General features: G+C 38.3%; 2 protein-coding genes across 2 annotated transcripts; both read right to left on the bottom strand.

Annotated features, from left to right (window-relative positions):
• Positions 1–2599: 2599 nt before the first annotated feature.
• Positions 2600–11723, bottom strand: LOC134814605 (kinesin-like protein KIF18B). The gene is made up of 12 exons (XM_063822732.1): positions 11647–11723; positions 11158–11371; positions 10679–10775; positions 10307–10418; positions 6804–7224; positions 6376–6488; positions 5995–6089; positions 5384–5494; positions 4681–4830; positions 4216–4419; positions 3891–4050; positions 2600–3673 (listed from the first exon to the last, which is right to left on the bottom strand). Exons 1-12 carry the CDS (start codon positions 11705–11707, stop codon positions 2868–2870), a joined length of 2544 nt encoding a protein of 847 aa, XP_063678802.1. The 5' UTR covers positions 11708–11723; the 3' UTR covers positions 2600–2867.
• Positions 11724–11726: 3 nt separating this feature from the next.
• On the bottom strand, positions 11727–14135 carry LOC134814606 (trafficking protein particle complex subunit 12-like). Its single transcript, XM_063822733.1, has one exon. It carries the CDS (start codon positions 14112–14114, stop codon positions 12357–12359), a length of 1758 nt encoding a protein of 585 aa, XP_063678803.1. The 5' UTR covers positions 14115–14135; the 3' UTR covers positions 11727–12356.
• Positions 14136–16082: the final 1947 nt, after the last annotated feature.

The raw sequence follows: 16082 nt of genomic DNA on the forward strand, positions 1-16082 counted from the left end.
CACGTGTTTCGAAGTGATCCACTGATCATAATTCCTTCGGGTCAGTTCAAGCCACGTATGCAGTGTGTGATCCACCGGGTAACTCGTAAGCAGCATATGATCCTCTTTCCTATTACACGCATCGTATATCTCCGATTGGGATAACAAGTTCATATGCTCGAACAACATCAAAATGTCTTCTTCAATCATCTTCATTTCTGGACGCACTACTGGTTCAAGAAACTTGATCGTCCTGACGATACAGGGGGAGCCGCGCACTTCGTGCACGGCGGGTCATACAACGTATGACAAATCCACGACGGATACCGATACTGCCTGGATAAGAAGCGCGACGACAAGACCTATACTGGCGATGCACTGAATTCCCCTTGCATTCGGCTTACTCCCCGGAAAGACACTGGCTCATTATGAAGCCCTTTTGGATGAGCTCCTTGCATTTGTAGTCGACCCTCAATCTGTCATGAGTGACTGCGAGAGAGCCCTGATAAACGCTGTGGAGACAACCTGGCCCACTACCACCAAGAGAGGATGCTTCTTCCACCACAAGCAAGCATTTTGGAGGAAGATGCAGCAATGCATGACATAGTCCCGGAATACAACGCAGAGAACTCATCAGTACGGAAGTACTTTCAGATGACACTCTTGTCATTAAAACTTTAAAATGTCGCACTTTAGTTCGTGTCGCACTACAGTCCAAGTAGCGCACTGTAGTGCGACAGTGTCGGCCTTGAAAATTCTCTGTCGCACTAGGGTACGTGTCGCACTACGATCCAGGTAGCGTACTCTAGTGCGACAGTGTCGATCTTGGAGGTTCCGCACTAGAGTACGTGTCGCACTAGAAGTAGAGTACGTGAACCCATCTGCTCGCGAGCTGTATAATCAGCCCTAACGCGGGCACAAAAATAAAGTGAAACTCTTATCCAGTCCCCGGGCTATATCATTATCGCTACTGGTCAAGTTTCATGCGGGCTATATCAGCGGGCTGAGAAATATCACGCCCTTAAACTAGCGGGCCCGCTGGAGCAAATATAGTCCGCTGGATATATATTTTATGGTTCACGTACTGTAGTGGATAAGAGTTTCACTTTATTTTTGTGCCCGCGGTAGGGCTGATTATACAGCTCGCGAGCAGATGACATGAAACCTGAACAGTATTGTTGATCCACACTACACTTTAATAATTCCCACGGCAATATAGTATTAGTAGTACAAAGAACGTATCAGCTCTGAGCTCACCTCCTATCCCCTATGGATATATCACGCAGCTGGCGCATGATTGGCTTTACTGGGCGGCGCTCAGCCTGTCCACTGTCATTCCGCCGAATCTTTATATGTTTATGAATTATATTACATATTATGTTTATGAACATAATAGCCGGGGGTCCCCAGGTAAGATTGGCTCATATTGAACACGTGACATACTGTTACTATGGTTACAAAATTCGTGGCGACTTAAAGTCTGAGTCTCTAATCTCTATTAGTATTGATAAATGTTCACCATTTCTATAATTGCTCACTATAAAGTAATAGTATGAAATCTGGCCTCAAAGGACTTACTCTTGGTAAAATTCATCGTAAAAAAGGGCCAAAAAGCTTGATAAGACGAATCTTTAAAAAACTGATACTTTTTGAGTTATAGGCAAGTCCTTTGAGGCCAGATTTCATACCTTAAAGCTCGAAATCGAGATATCCTATCCCAAAAAGTTGGATAATGGATATGATCATCAGCTACACTCACAAGAATTTTTGAAGCGATATCTTATGGCCTGGGTGATTGGTAAAATATACAACTTTGATAGTATGTAGTAGGCAACAATTTCAATTTTGCTTGTCTCGACCTTGTTTGGTCTGTAACTTCTTCATCTATTGTTTAATTATAAAATCCTTTAGAGGGCTTCTTGTACGGATTGTAAATAATGTTCAGTAAAAAAATCAGCCAAAAAACTTTTAAAATGACTGAAATATCGGTATTACAGTGACAGACTTCTCAAAATTGAAAAAACTTTCCAAAAATTATTTTTTTCTCGAAAGCGTACTCTCAAAAAATTTTTTCAATGTATAAAATCTTATTGTTTTATCTATAACATACTTTCATAATATGAAGTCATTTATGATATTGGTGGGATGGAGCAGATAGTCACCAGAACAGCCTCTAAATAAGTCGAAAAAGGGGAACGCCCTTTACATGTTACATGTACTACAGTGACAAATGCAGCAGACACAACACAGTTATACTATTGGACACGATATAGTTTCATCATCTGAAAAGCTTGCGCCAGTCAAGTGTGATCATTACACAATAGCTATGTGAAGTGGCAGGACAGGCCTAGAGAGACCGAGATCTGGCTTATGATATGTGTGGACGGTCCATAAAATTATATTGACCTTAATATTATGTCACAATTTGTTGGGTTTGAATCGGTCTTGAATTGCTTCGGAGTTTCTTCAAATCGAATTTGTATTATTTGAAAGTGTTTACGCGCGCATATTTTAGGTCGTTTGTATAGAGAAATATGAAACGCGCAAGCGCCAAGGTTTGTTTGAAAGCGGGAATTTACAATCCTAACGGTTCTTAACCATGGACTAAACAGTACGGTAGGAAAACATTAGTAATTGGAAAGTTAATGTTATCTAACAATACAAATATATTTATTAAAATACAATGTCAAGCTATTGATAAGTATTTTAAATTTGGATAAAAATGTACAAGGAAATGCCTTCATATTCTGAAATTAAATTCGGCAGATTCATACATCAAATATGTACAATTTTCTAGGGCACGTAAAATCGTATTAAATGCAGCATGAGCACTCGGTTAAAAATTCTTTGTAAGATTGAGGTGTAACTTACAGCCAACTAAAAACCATTCACTTCTTTACAGTGTTCGGCACACACTTACGAGACACTACTTTCGGTTTAACCAACTGGCTGGCCGCACCAGTCTTACCCGCCGAGGGGTTGGGAGGTTTACCTTCCTGTTTTAATCTAGGAGCAGATCTAGCTCTCGGTGTCATTTTCCTGGGGGCGGTACTGGTTGGTCTGGGTAACCTGCCTGTGGGACCGGGGGACACAGCACGAGCATTGATAGTAACTGGTTTAGGGAAGGGTGAAACCAGTGCATTCCTCTTGATCACGTGGGACGGTGCTGGTATCATGGACATCTTACGCTTTAAAGCTGCTTTAGCGGGAACAACAGAGGATAGAACTTTAGGCTCGTCCAGAGTGAAAGTGCTGTTTAAATCCCCTTCCTCTGTTGAACTATTAGTTTTAACAGAATCATCTGATTTATCAGCAGAACATTTCTGACTTCTGTCCTTGAGTTTCAGTATGGGCTTTTGTCCTTTCTTTGTGATTGTGTTGAACCTATCGATAAGGTTAAGTTTGGCTTGATCCTCTAGGTCAGTAAACCTGGCGTTAAAGCAAGCCTGCAGTTTAGAAGGAGCCGGTGTAGCGAACGCCTCGCCTCGAACATGAGCTGCCTGTAACTTGTTGAGCTGGGGAGTTGAACCCACCAGGGTCTTTCCCGGGGTGAAGGACAAGGTGGGGGATTGGGGCTGAACAAGTTTTGGAGAGGGGAATAGGTTGGAGGTGGGATGATCTGATGCCGTTTTATCGTCCGCCCAAACTACTCCGTTTCGTTTCTTTTGGCTCTCTATCAATTTCATGCACAATCCTGTGGAATATAACAGTTTCATTTAAAAAGGTTTTCAGCAAAAAGATAACGATAAAAATACATTTCTTAACAATTTAATAACACTACTATCAGTATTTGATGTTAATTTCGATTGAAGACGTGATGGTTTGAATCCCAAAACAATGTAAACCACGCATCCAAACTTACAAGATCATATCAAACATTCCATTTTAAAAACACCAAAAAACATCCTTACCTCCGAGTTGTGCTTTGAGACAGTCTGGAACGTTCTCATCAGAGGCCACAATACTGAATATCTCCTCTGTGATGTTATTCATGTGTTGGAGCTGTCTCTCTGATCCTATAACTGCCTCTTGTAGAGCTGACACGCTGTGCTCAGCAAAGTAGGACTGCACCTGACATTGTACAAGGCTACAAACTAGTGGTGGTGGTGGATCAACAATAAGATTCTCCAGGTGATGTCTTAAAATCTAGGGTTTGTTTCAAAATGTGCACCAATAAGTAAAGTGCAGCTGCACTTGGGCATGTAAGTAACTTAGTAAATCCGGGTTTTATCATACCTTAACGAGATGGAATTCCCAAAGCTGGACGAGGATTTCTGGACCGAGTGGTTTAGGGATGCTAGCAGAGTTATTTTGGATGTACTCATGAATCTCCCTTTGGACCTTGTTGGCGCGCTCCATGTTCGTCACCAAGAACGACTTTTTAGTGCTGATCTTCTGATTGGTAGAAACTTGGCTCTCCGATAACAAGCTCAACTCATCCTGTGGTTAAATTAATAGTTTTTACTTCACCTGGCATGTTTTAAGATGTTTTTTCCAGAGTTATTCCTGATTATATCAACAAACGGTGTAACAGAGTCGATATATTTTAATGTTGCCATGGGGTGGCAAGTCCCAATACATCGTGGTCCGATAGTTTCATTACGTCTTAATATTAACAGAGTTAAATCACTTGAGTCTTGAATCACCATATTATTATAATATCCTAAAACTCATAATCACAGTTCAACAACCACAACCAACCTGAACTAGGGAGAGTAAGTGAGGCTCGGAATGACAGGAGCTGATAACCCGGATGTACAGTTCGTTCTGTTTAATCTGGGTGGCCAGGTTGTGCTCCTCCGCTTCCAGGACAGTCAGCTCCCTCTTTAGTTGAGCCCTCTCTTGGAAAACCTGGGCAATTAATTAGTGTTAATTAGTGTTAATTAAGAACAAATAATATCATGCCTCATGGCCTTAATATTTAAAGGAACTCACGGTTTTTTGTGGGGCAGTGACCGAGAGTGGCATTTTTCCCACGGTTTGTCGAATAATGTCATATATTGTCATTCCCTGTCATAAATTGTCATTCCCTGTCATTTCCTGTCAAAAATTGTCATTCCCTATCAAATCTAGTCGTATATTGTCAATTCCCTGTCAAAAATTGTCATTCCCTGTCAAATCTTGTCGTTTATTGTCAATTCCCTGTAAAAAATTGTCATTCCCTGTCAAATCTTGTCGTATATTGTCAATTCCCTGTCAAATCTTGTCGTATATTGGCACATATTGTCACATATTGTCGTAAACTTGTCATGACATTGGGCACTCTTGGTCACTGCCCTTTGTGGCCTGGAATTTTTCCGACTTTAATAATTTAAAATTAAATTGGTTGTAAAACATACACTAAAAAGAAATCCCCCTTTCCTTCATAGCTATACAATATAATTCTATACTGGGTATATTTTACCTCACGACACTTCATATCAAAGTCCTTATGAGCAAGGTCAAATTCCTCTAGCATCTTCAACTTCTCGGCTGTTTCATTCTTCTCCAGGAGTTTCGCTTTCAGGGTAGAAATCTGGGAATTGATTTGCGTCATAATATTATATAATAATATTGTCAGTAATGCGGTTAGATAATTTGATTTTTCGGAGATAAAATGTTTATCTCCGTTTTATCTAACGCATATTACTAAAAAAATATTATTACAACCGGCAACTGGTCTCGTGGCGATGATAAGAAATTAAAATAGGAGCAAAAAAACAGACCATAAATGATAAAATCACGGGAAGTAAATGATTCCCCGAGATTTAGCTGAAGAAGCGAATGTGTGGTTACTGGTTAATGGTGGTGCTAGTGGGCGGGATTCGGGAATGGGAAGGGACAAAGAGGGGCTGTATCGGTCAGGTTAACTGGCAACTGGTAACTTATACTGGCAACTAGTGAACTGGTAACAGGTAACTTATACTGGCAACTAGTGAACTGGTAATAGGTTACTTACACTGGCAACTAGAGAACTGGTAACTTACACTGGCAACCAGAGAACTGGTAACAGGTAACTCGTAATTGGTTACTCACCTCATCTTTAAGATCAGCGACAAGCTTGCTATATTCGCCAAAGTGAGTCTCCACCTGGACTTCATTCTTCACGAGTTCAACCTTAATGTTCTTAGCTGGAAATAAGGATCAATTAAACAATCACTAATCACTTAAATAATCACTTAACGTATCGTTAACTTAATTACTTAATTACGAGACAACAAGGGATATGATCAGTGTTCATAGGGAGTGTTTATCTCATGATGTGTACAGTGTTACAGTGTTACAGTGTATCTCATGTTTTGATTATAACTAATTAAACGAGTTTATTTTCTGTAGTCGACTAAGCGAGAACCAATATTAGAACAAATATTAGGATTAAATGAAAACGGAATATTTTATTATAAGCATGTTCAGTACCTCTGTTGGCGTATTTGAGGGTGTTGTAGGTATCCTCGTAGCTCTTGTTACTCGGACTTAGGTTGGCTATCATGATAGTCTGACACGAGCCTCCCAGAGAGTCTTTTAACAACCTGGCCCAACAGTTTGTGAGTGTTGTTTTAAGGCGACATTTTTCAGTTTAATATTGCCCACAACAAGCTCATTTTCGATTCCGATTTGAACCAAATTCATAGCATATGCATAGTTTGTTAACCTAGAACGATAATTTTAACAAAATTTCGTATTAAATATAATCAGCACTTTTCAAACATAAGGAACAAAAACTAACTATTCAATTTGTTTTTCTGTACAAGACCCTAAACTCATAGACATAATAACAATCAGTTGTCTTACCTTGTAAGCTTAGACCCTAAACTAATAGACATAATAACAATCAGTTGTCTTACCTTGTAAGCTTACTGTCCCTATAAGGGATGAATATCTTGGGATTCTTCTTTCTCTCAGCTAGGGCGTTAATCACGTTGCCCAGCGCTAACAGGGACCTGTTAATGTTAGCACCCTCCCTCTGCTGCTTGTTAGTCGTGGTCACGTTCCCCCTCTCCGACCCGGCCAGGTCTATCAGACTAAACTTTGAGTGTTTCCAGGTAGCTGTAGTCCCCGATACCTTGTGTCGGCCCCGTATGTATATCTGGAATATAGCGTGGGAACGTGAGGACTCAGCATTAGCAGCGGTGCAGCTCTGGGTACGCTCAGTGTTGCCACGCAGCAACATGTCCAGCAGGTCGTCTGCGTTCTTGGGCCGGTGCATGCTGACGCCCCGCAGGGTGATCTTACCGTCGGAGCCCTCGTTCATAACTAGTTTCCTGCCTGAAACACGGGAAATGTCAGATGAGAGTGGCAACGTTATGTCATGTTCGAAACATGAATTAAAAATTTTGATTACTCTTATAAATTGAGCACTTTATATTGCAGTCGAGGGACAAATTGACAAACTTATTAACCGTCTTTAGGTCCTTGGATTTTTGAATAGCTTTTACTAGAGTGAAGTGGGTTGACAGTTGCGGGGCGAAAAATAGTTTTTGTGATGAACACTTTATACTTGGCTGTCAAATTTGATTATAATAAAACATTTTTTCGGAAAATGTTGCTGACTCTCTGTTGCAGATGGCAATCAATAAGAATGAGTTCCAAACAGGGGTAGAAGGTCTCAAGAGTGAAGTGTCAAAGCAATGTGGAAAGTTTGGAGATTGAGTTTAAGACGACAATAGACGACTTGACGGTGAAAGTTGAGTATTGAGTATTGAGGGGTCCTATTGCGCCCTACGAAGTGGGAAGATTGCCCAGAGGGATTCACAAGATATCAGGGATGGACCACGGCTATTTAAACATTCCAGAATGCAGGAGGGTACAAACAAGCGGTGACATTTAGGGACAGCAAAATAATCGCTGTTCATACGATACTACCGGCTGGAACACTGATATCATACATACATATTAACGTCGTGTTGTAAGTAGAACTCAAAGCCAGAGCAGAGTTCATATATCATTAAGTCTGTTCATTCCTTTTTTTTAATGGTATTTGGTAACGGAAAATATTTTAAGGACAATGAGACACGCCAAAACTGACCGTATTTAAATTTTTAGATTTGAATATGATTATAAATCAAGAGGCTTGCATGTAATGAACATATTGAAATGGGTGCAGAGTTGAGTCTGTACGGAACCTAATAGTTTCACTTCCTTGTTTAACTTGCCGTACAGCAAGGACATCGACTACTTTAGCCCGGCGAGGCACATAACTCACTCTACAACTCCATGTCAAATGTTTAATATATACTAGCCAAGTTCACAAGATATATTCTTGTGTTTGAGAAGAGCTCGTTAGAACTGCTTCCTTTCCCTTATGTTATAAATATAACATAATATTGAGATTCAAATCTAAAATATTGTATGTACCATTGCATGTAGTATGTATTCTAAATTGCATTTGATCTAAATTGCTTTGAAACTATAAATTATGACGAATTAAGCCGAACAAATCCTGAAAACCAATGTTATTGTAATATAGTATACTGATTCTGTATCACTGATTCTGTATCTCTGATCTCACTCTACAACTCTTGTTCTTCGTTTCAAAAAATATTGTTACCGACCCCAGATTAAATGCTGCCCCTGGTCGAAATTAGCTTGGGTGACAAAGTTAGATAACACACGCCGTCGTGACAACCTGGGGCGTGGCAGGATAAATATACCAAATGTGATAGCGAGCTCGAGGAAGGTGGAGGATACTGACTGTCGAACTAAATTAGGTATGTTCGTACGTAGATGAGATAAAATCACCCCGATTATCTTATCTACAAATTTCTCAACTTTCTTGGCTTCGCGACTTGATTTAATATTTAAGAGGTGCACCACACAAACAAATTCATTTACAGCACATCCCACATTTGTTTTGTCTCTTAAGATTTTGAGCCATGGTTTTCAGTTATGGAGCGTTCTGTTGTGTCGCACTTTTGTTATGCGGAGGACTTCAAGCAAAAGGAACACCTCTGGTCCTGATGAATCGGTAAATTTGTTATGTTTTCTTGCTTTTACTAAGCTATTTTAATATTCCTACTTCATAATTATAATTAGAAATCCTAATTAGTGGCGCAGCATGTATCATATTGTATAATGGCATTATAGGCATTTGAAGCGTATCGTTTTAAATTACAATACAGTAGTAAAATACTGACCGGTAAATATCAGTATTTTTCTTATCATGTAAGAGACAAAATCAAGCTTTTTCAGGGACATGCTCTGCCAGTAGACGATTTGAGGGACCTTCTGCTTGCATCAATGCAAAACACAATCTCCTTGACAGAACTGGCAACCCAACAAGCTACCAAAGTCAGTGCCATTACAACTTCACTTATTGAAGCTAGAAATGGAATCGATCAGCTCAAAAGCAAGATCGACAAGCTAGAGGAGGAACAAAACAAGAACTTGAGTGGAACTACATCGGAAATTGAGGGACTAAAGAGCAATCTTTCTGCTAAGATCGATGCTTTAGAAGAGGGACAGATCGAACAAAACGAGAACTTGAGTGGAACTACATCGAAATTGAGGGACTAAAGAGCGATCTTTCTGCTAAGATTGACAAGCTAGAAGAGGGACAGATCGAACAAAACGAGAACTTAAGTGGAACTACATCGGAAATTGAGGAATTAAAGAGCAATATTTCTGCTAAGATCGACGCTTTAGAAGAGGGACAGATCGAACAAAACGAGAACTTGAGTGGAACTACATCGGAAATTGAGGGACTAAAGAGCGATCTTTCTGCTAAGATCGATGCTTTGAAAGAGGGACAGAGCGAACTGACAGCTCAAATTGGAGATGTATCTTGGCCAAAAGGATCCTATTGCATTTTGGCAAGCGGTTCCTGTCCTGCAGGCTTTACAAGGTACTCCGGCCACATCAGAGCATTTAATACCTACGACCATACTCCTACTTACATTAAAGTTGCTGCTTTTGGAGACAGCTACATGAGATGTCATGGACCCTGTGGCCGACATACAAGCTGGGATGCAGAATTTGGCATTACATCATGCTGTAAATAGATATAATATTTGAAGTATTTATAAGGACCTAACGGCTAACAGTAACAGTTAAGAAAATTTGTTCAGAACAATGGACTAAGTAAAAGTAAAATAGTGCGACTTTGTCAATTTGTTATTTTATTTTATTCTGTGATACCTAATAAAAGTCTCATTTTCTGTCTTATAATACCTGATGAATATTGTACCATATCGACACATCGTTGAACTTTAGAAACCAATCAATTAATTGGTTATTCGCTGTCAAAATATTATATGGTTCACCTCCCAACCAGTGCAAGTGCAGTATCTAGATCTCTAATATGGTTGGTTAACCTCCCTACCAGTATATATCAATATCTATAATGTCTCACCAGGGCTGAGCAAATCCTTCATGTTCTCATTGTAAATCTCAACGTAACTGACGTCCACATCGTACTTGTAGTCGTCACTCAGAGCCTCTATCTTTGTGTACAACATCATAACCTGTGTTAGAATGTAGGTTACAGGTGGAGGTGATCGGTGGAGGTGATTAATGGAGGTACAGGTGATTGGTTGTGAAACTCAGTAATATCTTCCACTTATCCTCCTACTTTCTGGGACAACTTAGTGAAGCAGGGTTCCACAGTGGCGTGAAATCATTAAGCTATCTATGGCTTATCGTTACAAGTCTTACAACTTACAACACAATTACATCAAATTATAATTGGATAAAACTAAATTGTATCCTCTAAATTTACACTTACAGTTTTGTAGATCACCCCTGGGTTCTCTTTGTTGCCGAGCATTGTAAATGTTTTGCCCGCTCCTGTGGCACCGTACGCAAACACACAACAGTTGAACCTGGGGAGAGAAAATTTGTTGTCTTGTATTGTAATTTTATCCCATGTTCAGAAATTCAGGCTGTAAAAACCAACAGTACGCTATAAGTAACTTTATGGGACTTGATTGAAGGAGAATAAATTCAGTTTCAAAGCATCCTTCAAAATAAAACATTGTAAAAAGATCACTGTAATTTCTGTCAATATATCGTGTCGTGTCCTTTTAAACGACAATAATTGAATTATTAAAAAGAAAGTTTGAAACAAGTGAACTACAACAGAGTATCATTTGTCATGTTGATTGTTGTGAAACAAATAATGAACGAATGAATTTTAATAATAAACAATAAAGTAAAAGGCACGGAATTCCTGCATGAACAAATCAGTGATCAAACTATCCGTACCCATTCAAGACATCATCTAAGATGGTAGCGGTGGTACAGCGGTACACATCGAGCTGAGACGACTCTGGACCAAACACGTTATCGAACGAAAACTTGAGATCTTTGTTTCTTTGCGATGTGAAAATCTTCTTTAATCCAGTGTTCTGGTCGTCAGGTGGATCAAACACAACAACTTTATCACCGATAGCTTTCACTATCTCTCTGAACTTAGAGCCTGAAATAGGTTGGGTTACTTGTGATTTATAGGTTTAGAGGGTTTGCTTGTTAAAAATAAAGTATGCGCTACTACACACAGCACACTACACACGTCCGATTATACGGAATTGTGTATTATTATCATATATTATATAAAACATATTATAACACAAATCAGTTCTGGTATTAATTGTGATTCGTGATGTTAATATTAGTAATTTAAAGTAGCCACGATTTGGCTGAAATGAATATACTTTCATAAGGCATTCAACATGTTTTTTAAATCTAACTTACTTCGTTCGTTCCCTTGCTCGGGTCTTATTCGAATGCAAATCTTGATGTTTGATGGGGCCATTATAATTTCCCTGCAATGAAATAGCTAGTTTCAGATCGATAAATTAAGTATAATACATACAATTTTATAATGAACCAAATTCAAAATCATTTTGTCATTTCAAGGATCATTGTAGTTTCCGTCATCACCCCAAGACGCTATGTAAACTTTCTCTAAAAAATAAGTACCTCAAAGTTCTAACAGTTACATCCTCAAAAAGGGCACAAAGTACAAACTTGGGCACAATTTCCGGGGTAGAACAAGGGTCACAAAATTTATCTCAGTGAACATATTTAATGCTCTGTTAAACTCAATAAATCAATAGATAAGGCTACTAGATTATGTACAGCACAGATTATCATATTTGAATCAAGTGGATAAAATAGTAGTAACACATTAATGTTACAATGAGAAAAATAAAGATTCAAATTCAAATTAAGTACTAAACAAAACATAGACAAAAAGCACAACTTCTTCAAATCACAAAATTTAATCTCCCCAATTCAATATATAGCAATGCTATATTAGCATGTATCATTAATCATCACATTTTACTGCAATCTTATCTTAGAGAACAAAACAAGACATCGGGATTTAAAAGAACTCAAATTTACAACTATATTTTCAGTTCAAGTTCTGAATCATGCATTTAATCGTCTGGTTTTAAATTTCATAATCTCAAACATTCAAACGGAAAAGCCTCCCAGTCAGATTTACTTGTAATACTGTCCAATAGGTGGTATTTCTTTGTGGTATTAGCGATTGTTTTCAGTTCATACAGAGAGACCAAGTTGAACAACAGCATGGGATGGAGGGATATTTTAGATGCACCTTCAAACTGTACAATACTATCACTCAGTTTACCCAAATATAGCAGACACACAGCCCCATTAATACTGGCAACAGCATTAGTGGGATTAAGATTAACTACTCTAGCAAAGTGTTGGTATGCCTCATTATACTCTCCATGAGCGATACATTTGAATCCATTGTTCATTTCCTTTTCCTCCTCAGAGAGTTTATTCTGCACCTCAGCCAGAAGATTTTCTCCCTTATGGATGTTGCCAACTTGGTAGTACAGCCGTATGATTGCATTTGAAACTGGTACAGCCATGTCTGGTTGATCATTCTTGATTTGCATGAGTAATTTTATAGCTGGCTGGATACTTCCACTGCCTGCAAGTGCCCCAGCTACCTGTATCAGTAAACTTGTCTTGTATTTAATTACCCGTTGTTCCTGCAAGTAAGGCAGGCCAGCTAGTAATGCTTGATCCAAATGATAAACAAGACCATACATTCTATCGAGGGCACCATATAAACCTCCAGCTGAGGGACAGTGCAGAGGTAAAATAGACCACAGCAACCTCAAACTCCAGGGAACGATGGAACCCTTCTTCCCAGGATGGTCCCCGTGGTAAAACTCATAATATAGATCACAATTATCAAGATTGCCAAACATAGCCATTTCTACATCAGCAGTTGAGTATAATTTCAACTTTATCAGGAGGGTAAATCTTAAGGTCCATAGCTTGATTGTGTTGGGGCTCATTTCAGCCGAATTGAGAAGTTCAGTCAACATGTTGACAGCAGACAATAACATACCCTCTTTTACCAGTTGTTGCAGATTAGCCTCTGACACTGGTGGTAGTGGAGTTTGTAGGCGTTGAGCTGCAGCCTCACCGTGATACTTCATCATGAGCTCAATAGCAGGGCTGACAAATGCCACAGTGCTGTTTGGTCGGGCTTTAGTCAGATACTGAGGATCAAGTGCCCCATCTGTAGATTGTGAGATCAGCTGGAGAGTGTCTTGAGACGGTAACCACAATTCACTATCAATAGACAGGTCAGTCTGTTCTTCCACTTCAGTGACTTCAGGTGTTGTCTGATGCACAAAAGTGGGGTGCTGATTTACAGCACCAAAGTATGATGTTGGCGTTGTTACAGTTGGCGATGGAATGTTAGCATCTAGTACCAAAGGTTGCTTAACAGGTTGTGGCATTTCAACAACATCTGAGGATATGTCTTCTGGGACATGAATATCATCATCACAAACTGGAGGACTTTCACTCACTTTACTTATGTTATCACTGTCAGTCAAATTAATTGACTGCATTGAATATCTAGTGGCCTCAATCTCATCATTTTTAATGTCATTGTCAGCTGTGAGTTCACTACCAGCTTTGGCGATGAAGCTTATATCAATATGATCCGGATCCATAACACTCAACCCATCCTCTTTATAGTCCAATTGAGAATTTTGCTCGTCTAATGAATCAAGGGCAGATTCGTCCAAAGGCACAGGCTCTATATTTACTGTAGAATCAAGGTATACTGAAGCATTTGCTTCTTCTGCAGTTAAACTATAAAATGTACCATCCCCATCTTCTTCTGTATCACTCTGTATCAAAAAATCTGCATCTTTATCCATTATTGCGAGGAGTTTTATACCTAGAATGCATATAATAGTAGGTTAATGATGAAAATTATATGAATTAACGAAAACAACATTTTTTATAGGAAAATGATACACAATGTTTAATAAAATATGTGATATTAAAAAGATAGTAAAATATAAACAGTAACAGAGGAAGATCAACAGCCCAGTACATTAATGCTCATTAGTGTAAACCCTGTAAGATGTTACGGAAATAAATGATCCCCTGAGGACTCCCAACCCTCCACTTCGGCGGGTACCTTCTGTTATAATATATGTGTTATAAGATGATTAATTGTTATATATATATTATAGCTGATGTAATAAGGAGATAAGAAGAAGAACAACAAGAGATCCCAAGGAGAAAGGAGCAACAGAAGGTGTGTTGGAGTAGCAGGTCTGTGTAGTAGGTGTACCAGCCTGTGAAGCCCTTTGGTGATAGTTCAGGAGAACACCGGTTAGTTCTAGGTCTAGGTTTATCTTAAATATAGTTTCTTTGTTAGTTGTAGGTTTATGTATTTCTTTGTTGTATATGATTCATATTTATTGTATTATTTATGAATCATATTTCAGGTGTTTTATAGTATTGTAGTTGAGTGTGTGAAGGAGAGAAGAAATAGGTAGAAGTTAAGTTAGTAAGCGTCACGAAGATAAGAAGAGTAGAATACAAGAATCGCTTTGGTCTCCTACAAGAAAACAACAATTCTCAAGAAAACAGGTGTCTCATTTGCAATAGTATAAAAGTTGTTGGGAATTCATACACTACGCAACCTCACTAAGATAAGGTTTCTGCTGACTACAAAACAGCTTAAGACAATTGATAATAGCCTCGTTGTTTCTTGTTTGGACTACTGTAACGCCATGTTTTACGGCATCTCCAAGTACCTCATACATCAACTACAGCTTATTCAAAATGCCTGTGCAAAAGCAGTAACTGGAAAATATAAATTTGATCACCTAGGCGACGATCTTGATAAATTGCACTGGCTTAATATACCTAAAAGAGTGATTTTTAAAATATGTCTCCTATCTTTTAAGGCTATTAATGGAATAGCGCCACTGTACCTTCAAGATATGTTTAAGTATGCTCACCATGGACACACTGTTAGGCTCATAGTCCCTTATCGTTCAACCAAGGGTTTTGGTGATCGTAGTTTTAGTGTGGTTGGTCCACGAGTTTTTAATGCACTACCAGACTCAGTTAAACAATGTTATTCTGTTGAGGCGTTTAAGTCCGCACTGAAGACTTATTTGTTTACTTTATCTGACACTGAGGTAGCAAAAATGTTTTATTAATAATTTTAACCCTCTCTTTGACTTATCTAAATTATATTAGCTTTTTGGAAGTTTTATGAACGAATTTATACATAGAACTTTATTTTGCTTTTGATATATAGTTTTAAAAGTATTTTTGTAAACTAGTTGTAGTGACACTGCTGAGTAAAAGTGTACGCTTAATAGTGGTGTTTTTAAATTTCAATTTTAATTAATTAATTAAGTATTGCCTACTATAAAGTAGACATTTTTCTGAGACAATAGAGAAACTGACCTTGTCTCACTAAATTTAACCACTTTCCATAATAAAAATACTAACAAATAAAGTTTTTTAAATAATTATATACAACCACTAAAGAATATTTCCTCAAGTTTACTTCTAGTTAACTAATTCGTGGTTTAAGCTCTTATTTCATTTATGATTAAAGGAATGTAAAATAAAACTTGTTGTTTCATTGAAAACTTATTGTTTCATTGACTTAAATAGCTAAAAATTATTCAATCAAAATACACAAATAAATTCAAGGATGGTCATTGCCTAGCTACAAGGTTAGACTCGCTCAAAAATAAATGAACCAAGGCCAATACAATATATGTAATAAAACGGTACAAATTTAAAAACCAGGTTGTATTAGAAAAACCTCCGTTGCATTATGTCAGTCTGTCATATCTTCAATTTGTTTTTCT

The sequence above is a fragment of the Bolinopsis microptera genome, chromosome 5 (assembly GCF_026151205.1).
Source record: "Bolinopsis microptera isolate Bmic1 chromosome 5, MBARI_Bmic_1.0, whole genome shotgun sequence".
NCBI lineage: Eukaryota > Metazoa > Ctenophora > Tentaculata > Lobata > Bolinopsidae > Bolinopsis > Bolinopsis microptera.